At 44.0% G+C, this 8,132-nt stretch overlaps 1 protein-coding gene across 1 annotated transcript; it reads left to right on the top strand.

Annotated features, from left to right (window-relative positions):
- The first annotated feature begins 493 nt into the window (after positions 1-493).
- LOC145157484 (uncharacterized) lies at positions 494-883 on the top strand. The gene has a single exon (XM_079076516.1). It carries the CDS (start codon positions 494-496, stop codon positions 881-883), a length of 390 nt encoding a protein of 129 aa, XP_078932642.1.
- The last annotated feature ends 7,249 nt before the right edge of the window (positions 884-8,132 follow it).

Below are 8,132 nucleotides of genomic sequence, written 5' to 3'. Positions count from 1 at the left end.
GGAATCGGAATTATCTCAAAATCATTTGTTTTCAACTGTTTTTGGGTGTTTACGGTTTCATCTCTTGAATTGTTTACGGTCGTGAACTCTGTGTACGGCCGTGAACCACTCATCGCCATTGACCATTAACTTCTCAGTTGACCGTGATCCACTCATTGGCAGTAAACCATTTATTGACCGTTAATCTTTCTTTGGACCGTGAACCGTGAATTGACCGTGAATCGTGAACTGACCTTGAACTATTTTCTATGTACGGCCGTGAACTCTGTACGGCCGTGAACTCTCTTAGTTATAATCATTTACGGTTGATTTTCATTACAAACCTTTATACTTCATTTAATTAAGAAAACTCAGAAAATTAAAAAAATGGATTTATAAAACTTAACAGTTCATCGGGATTGGACTCTATCATGGGAACCACTACTCAAATTCCTCTCTTACTGTCAGCTGAAGGTTTCCCAGAATGGAAATATCACTGGAAAAGTACATCAAAATGAAAGATTTCAAAATCTGGCATATCATTTTGAAAGGACCAGTTCGAATCACCACTACACTTGAGAATGGAACTGTTATCGACAAAAAGTTTGAGCATTACACGGATCAGGATTTTAACAAGATCGAAGAACAAGAGAAAGCTCTTGCTAGACTTACCATGGCCCTATCTCCTGAGATCGTTCAAGGATTTCGTGAATATGATTCCGCTAAAGCTCTATGGGAAACTTTGATTGATGTGTATGAAGGAAATGAAGACATGAAGCAAAGTCGTCAGGACATGCTAAGACAAAAGTTCAATATGTTCAATTATGTTCTGGGCGAAACATTAGAAGCCCAACTGCAACGATTCATTACTCTCACAACTGAGATGAGCTCAGCAGGAATTTAAGTGTCAAGGTCAGAGATCAATAAGAATCTGCTGAACTCTCTCCCAAAGGCATGGGACATGAATGCTGTTGTTATCATGAAAACAAAGGATCTTAACTGACTTAGTCTTGCTGAAACCATGGCAATCATCAATGCATGTGATCTTGATGAAAAACAGAGGGAAATCAATCATGTGAACTCGTATTCAACTGCAAATCTCGAGATCTCTACAAATAATGCCTTTTCATCCTTTACCACTCCACAAGGTCAAGTGTTTGCTGCTCGACCACAAGCTCAAGTGTTTGCTACTCCATAACCATCATCCTATGTTGCTCCACCATCAATTTCTTATCCACAACCTGCTTCTTCTTCAAAAGCCCTGCTCCAGTATCTACTCCAAAAGAAGCCGAAGAAAATATGGCCCTTGCATCTGGATTTGTGAACTGCTACAACGCCTTTGTTGCTGGAGAGTTGTCTCCTCAGATTTTGTTTGTTGATCTTGATCAGATACACCCTGAAGATGTTGAAGAGATGGAAATCACTTGGCAAATTGAGATGGCGGTTTTCAGGGAAAAACAATTTGCGAAGAAAACAGGGAAAAATAATTGGGGAATGAATGCGGAGAAGAGGTGGGTTTAAAGAAGGGAAAGCTTCGTTGTTTCAACTGTCACGAGCCTGGTCATTTGGCTCCTGACTGTCCGAAGCAAGATAGGAGAGTAAACCATGAACGAACAATGGTGCCGGTCGGAAACAACAGGGGAGTTGCTGCTGCTAACAACGAAACTGCTAGCTCAAACCAAGGGGAGACTGTTAGGTCACATTTTGTTGGTTTGTGCTAGTGTAACACCGTAAATTTTCAAATAAAATTTTCAGTTAAAATCGCACAATTCTCATAACACATTTCACAAAAAATCTCATTTATTTAATTTACAAATCGCAACTCCATAATTGTTTGATTAAAATACAGGATCTTCAAAACATAACTCTTTCACTGGTGTGTACAATCAAGCCGGTGCCTTCCCGCGATCCTGAGAAAACATGAAACACATAATACATAACACGGTAAGCACGAAGCTTAGTGAGTTCCCCAAAATACCACATACAACACTTTAACCACTCGAGGCTATAACTCTGTAAGACCCTCCGGTCTATGTGTCTCAGTGGGACCCTCCAGTCCCATGGCTCGTTGGACCCTCTGGTCCGGTCTTAGTGAGGACCCTCCGGTCTCACATCTCGTTGGACCCTCCAGTCCGGTCTCAGTAACATATAACATAGCATATATATCACACAGACAAAATGCATAACTCAAGTAAGCACATAAGACCCTATGGTCACACATAAGTACCACTCTAGGTAAAGTATAGTGAGAAGACTCACCTCGCAAGCTAGCCAGTAACAACCTCGTACTCGGAAATCCCGAACTAGCCTCCGCCTAACACATAGGATAACACCTCTAATTAATACTCTAATCATGCTCAAATACACCAAAGGTTGTTCTCTTTCTCTGTCTAACTCTTGAACTGGATAAAAGACCGTTTTACCCCTCCATGTCTCCATTACTCATGATTGACCCAACCCAAAAGTCAACATAAGTCAAACTCGAGTCAACAGTCTATGTTTGACCCGATTCGTCGAGTGCACTATTGCGACTCGTCGAGTCCCCTCGTTTCCTCAGAAGTCTTAAGAAAGTCCAGCTCAACTCGTCGAGTTGACCCCCAACTCGCTGAGTTATCGCACGATCAAGCTCATCAGGACAAACCCTCACCGACTCGTCGAGTCAGGCCATGGACTCGGCGAGTCCCTTCGATCTGATTTCTCATTCAGACGTTCAAGGTCAGATCTACCACACTAGGCTCTAGATCTAGTCCTTAAAGGCACAAAAGCCGCGTAAAGTCTCGAGCTTTACGCTCATGCATGGCATGTATGCCCAAAAATGCCAATACCAAGTCTTATAAAGGGTTAGGTGCTCAAAGTCTAGTCTCTAACTCAATAAAGTTCAGGTCTTTGGGCTCTCAAGATCCTCCACACTTCAGATCTGGGGTTTCAACCTCAAATCATACACAAAAGGCTCAATGACTCTAATCAATGGAAGAAAACCCTAGAAAACTTCCATATCAAGATCTCCCTAGAAGATGAGCAAGTCATCACATTTACCTCAAGCAAACACTGCTGAATCTGTGGATCCAAAGCCTCCTATTACCCCAACCTCAATACTCTTCATTTATCCTTCAAAGAATACACCAACAACCACCAACTTAGCCCCAACCCCGGGAAATTAGGGTTTCTCTGCCCAGCACCTACTCGGCGAGTCAGCTCTCTGACTCGTCGAGTCCACTCATTAATTCCACGCGGGCAACTCGACCCTACTCGTCGTTTGGACTCACAACTCGTCAAGTCACTCCATAAATTCCAAAATTTAAACACACAATAATATACCTGAAAGTCCGGATGTTACAATTGTCCCCCACTTGAATTAGATTTCGCCCTCGAAATCGCTTCTCAACGTCACATAGATTGAACCTAAACACCCGAAAAGCACCACTGAAACGATCCCATACCACACAGATATCTTTCCCCATGGACACCTGAATCTAAACAGGAACTCCCAAATCTGGAATAAAACAGACCCTTCTGCCGCTACAATACTCCTTCTGACTCTCCAGAATCCGGAAGCTCTAGTGGCCTGTCTCACTTCCAGACCGCCTTCTCAAGCTATCACCATGTTATTCGCTCCTCGAATAACAGACCCCGATAACTCACTGCCTCTCTGATTCTCTCGTTGCGACTTGATAGAAAAAGTCAAAGCCCAAAAATTGGCTATCGATCACTCATACCACACATACTAAACGATCCATAACATACTCCAAGGAACGAAAGGGTCGCATTACACCAGAAACCCATCCACTGTACTGCCATCGAAACCCATCTGAACAAAGAGCTCTCAACACCCTGTCCTCAGACACAATAAAATGATCATGCTTGCTCAGAAGTATCCTCTGACATCTAACAATCATAAGCCCCAGATTCCTCTCAGATATCCCTCTTAACACTGAGCACCAGGTCAGCTCCCGATCCCACAGTTGAACCTCCAAAGGTTACCCCTTGCATGCCCAAAACGTCTCACTGACTTCCTTCTCACAAGAACTATCTTGGCCCATTGTGACACACAAGTCATGAAGTTCGCTTTACCCCAAGCGAATACTTACAATCCTAACTGAGACCGTCTCACCTTCGACCTCTGTCGTCTACTACTCATTAGTTGCATGCGTCTCGCGGTCCTTCCCATACAAACGAACTGACCCACACAGGTTTAAGACATCAGATGACTCACAATACCCCTCAAAATTAAACCCATCTCCGAATCTGGAATATCATTTACTTACTTAATACACCACCAAAGCCAAACTCAAACTCGAGAGTCTGGTCCGAGACAAAATTGGAACCACTCGTCCCGATGAAGCACTCAACTCATGACTCATGACCCGCAACCCACGCGTACATCACTTCTCCAATTCCTTTCGATTGCGATAACCACAACTTAACTCAGAATATAACGATCCCCGACAATTATGAAGACCCCTGTCTCGCCCCTGGTCCGACCACCAGGTTCCCAAAACTCAAAGCATAAGGCTACCCAAGCCCAAAAAACTCTTCTGCGTCATGCTCTGACTAATGGATAATACGGCTCCCCGTAGTATCATAACATTCCCTCTCACTAACCCGTGAAGGCTACGGCTCCCCGCTGGCCTACGACACTCTCTCACTGACTCATGAATAGTACGGCTCCCCACAGTATCACAACACTCTCTCGCTGACTGGTGAACACTACAGCTCCCCGCAGTATCACAACACTTTCTCGCAGACTGGTGAACACTACGGCTCCCCGTACTATCACAACACTCTCTTGTAGACTGAAGAACACTACGGCTCCCCGTAGTATCACAACACTTTCTCGCAGACTGGTGAACACTACGGATCCCCGTAGTATCACAACACTCTCTTGCAGTCTGGCGAACACTACGGCTCCCCGTAGTATCACAACACTTTCTCGCAGACTGGTGAACACTACGGCTCCCCGTAGTATCACAACACTCTCTCTCAGTGACTTGCCATGGGCTCACTCCATGGTTTTCCCCTGATAATCCGAAGTGATTACTTCCACTCGGATCCACTCACCCTCTTATCCCCCCTTAATCTCCTCCTCGAGTCATCACCCCACTGAGTTCACTATCAAATACTCCACAGCTCAACATAGATAGGTACACACACCCACCCAGGGTAAGCATCACCACTCCTGACGACAACCGTCGTGACCAACACTTTTTATCGCTACAATTCACATTATCGGATACTCCCGTTTGATGACAATTAACTGAAGGGCTCCCGCTAGAACCATAGGCACTTGATGCTCCACTTGCCATCTCATAACTCAAGTCTCAAAATAATCCGAAATTCAGGGCATTCTACTCGGATACCTCGGTACACCATCACAGAACCTCACAATGTCTTACCTCAACCACCGATCTCTTACTTACGACATCATACTCAGATACAGCAATGCATCCTTCCAGAATCTCACAACTGATCTTCCTCTCACATAACTCGTAACTTCGGAATATTCCAACTCTCAATTGAAACACGGAGGAATCGTCAATGACTCAGAACATGTTGAGGACCACCTGAAACTCCCTCTTCTATTGCTCAAAACCCATGCAAGAATACACATACCGACCCTGAAGTTGGTTACCCAATCCACTTCTACCCTTCCCAGAGTGCATATAACAACCTATACATTGAACCAGAAATTCTCAACCGCCGAAACTATCCTTACGAGCCACCCACCTCGAATTTACCATTACAACCTCGAAGAATTCCTAACCACCACAAGGTCTCCGTCCAACGGCCACCTGCCGTGGAGACACTTATCCTTTCCTGAACACGTACAACGTGCATTATCTCGCTCTGCACCTCGCCTCGACCACCAATAACCCTGGTCTCATGTATCTGTACCGTAGGTCACTATATCCAGTCCTCTAACCGATCTTGAACAAATCTATGATACTCTCAATAAACTACCCGGTTCTCCCCCCCTCGGGACTCGAACCATCACTATTTGGCACACCAACAATCTATTCCATAGACTATTCCACCAGGTACATCACAATTACTTTTGGAAAGTACCACATAATACTCGATGATCTTCCCGATAGAGACCAAGCAACTCCAAACATCCCGAATCTCAGATAAAATCCTCGAAAACTTCCGAGCGTGCCATCCAAAATTTCACACTGACACACTACCGGACATCTCAACTATCCCGTAGTAGCCATGACTCTCGGTCTGAATATAATGAACTATCACATTCCTCATCTTCGACTTCCCAACCAACGTCCCATCATAAGAATTATCATGAGAGCAGAGACCTCACCCCCACACTCGATATCCATCATAGACAATGAGTGTCACCGCCCCAATACACTCCTCTTGATCACCCAACACTGTTGCTAACATATGCCCTACTATCCTCAAATAGGGTATATCCTTGTCCTTGACCATCTCAGTCCTTAATGATAACCCTCTCATGCTATAATATTACCTTGCGGCAGACATACTGCCCAGATACTCAGGTGAAAGATCGCAACCAACGCTACCCCACAGGGTTTACCTCCAAGCTCAGAAACCGGAAGCTCAATGTCTCTTCTGCTTCTCACCGAAAATAGCACAACTCTGGTCACAGAAAGTGACATCTCCACTATCAGCCGATTGCTCAACTCCGATCGTAATCCTCCATAAGGAACCATCTCTACTCATCCCTGAGTCTTGCGACTCTAACCGTCATCTCACCAAAAATCTCTCGGAAACTAACTCAATTTCCCTCTCAATGTATGCTCCATTGAAACTCGTTCAACATGGCCCACTGGCCCCACACTCTATCACATCTGACCTCAGTTAAATCAATCTCAACAGGATAACTGGTAAAACCAGAAGCACTAACCGCCACGAATCATGGTACTCGAACCATGTTATCTCCTCTCAATCTGCTACTTAGAACCTCTGGAATTCTCCCTGTTTCGAGTATGGGTCCTCTGCTTTCAGTAGTACGGGCCCATACAACCTGCCACATCTACCCATACTTTCCATAAGATCGTTCCAGATTTTCTAAGTAGTTGCTCAACCTTCTCAATAACCAATCCTGTCACGCGTGTTCGCTCCCCAGCGAAACACTCTCCTCTATTAGCATACTCATCTGACTAAGGTCACTCCTAGGCTCTTCCTAGGTTCTCACACTTCTCTTCCATCATCTGCAGAAGAACACCTTATGATGCCAGTCATCTACCTCCTGAATATCGTTATATTCACTTAGTAGCTGACTCCCATCATCGAGAGTTCCACAAAGCACGAAGCAAGTAGCATTCGAGCATCGAATAATCTCCACCAGCACATAAAACCACTCTAGGTTACAACTCTATTTGCTCTGCTCACACTCAAAAGGTGTCACCGAACTCAAGCAACTCTACCCCACGCGGGTATCTAACTACTCTCTCAGTAGGCTCCTCCAATGCTCATCTAGGTATATCTCCTAGATTATCTCTTAACTCAGAACTCCCTATTTAAGTGATTCCTGCTAGATACTCTTACCCAGCACATACTCAAGACACATAACAGATAGCAACAACTCCTAGTCTAAGGCATCACACATCAGGCACCTCTAGCCCTAAAATATGAAATACCTAGCCTATCCTCTGGCATGCATAAATAGTATCTCATAAGTATCTTATAACACAAAAATAAGGGAATTTTGAGAAATCACCGTCCACGCTCTGGCTGATTGTACACACTGCTCCTTCTCGTTTTCTCTTAGAACTCTTGCTCGTTATAGAAAAATCGTTTCTTTTGAAAAAATTTCTCAAATCCTCAGTTTGAGTCCAGACATACCCGAAGGTGCATCCGAATCCCTCAAATCAAGGCTTTGATACCAACTTGTAACACTGGAAATTTTCAAATAAAATTTTCAGTTAAAATCGCACAATTCTCATAACACATTTCACAAAAAATCTCATTTATTTAATTTACAAATCGCAACTCCATAATTGTTTGATTAAAATACAGGATCTTCAAAACATAACTCTTTCACTGGTGTGTACAATCAAGCCGGTGCCTTCCCGCGATCCTGAGAAAACATGAAACACATAATACATAACACGGTAAGCACGAAGCTTAGTGAGTTCCCCAAAATACCACATACAACACTTTAACCACTCGAGGCTATA

The sequence above is a fragment of the Lactuca virosa genome, chromosome 2, assembly GCF_052849685.1.
Source record: "Lactuca virosa cultivar CGN04683 chromosome 2, Lactuca_virosa_CGN04683_v6, whole genome shotgun sequence".
In the NCBI taxonomy this organism is placed as follows: domain Eukaryota; kingdom Viridiplantae; phylum Streptophyta; class Magnoliopsida; order Asterales; family Asteraceae; genus Lactuca; species Lactuca virosa.
Note: the sequence above shows the minus strand (reverse complement) of the source record. Positions and strands in the feature narration are given on the sequence as shown.

Excerpts from the sequence above, each read along its gene's own strand:
- LOC145157484 (XM_079076516.1), top strand. The coding sequence starts at position 494 with ATGAAAGATTTCAAAATCTGGCATATCATTTTGAAAGGACCAGTTCGA.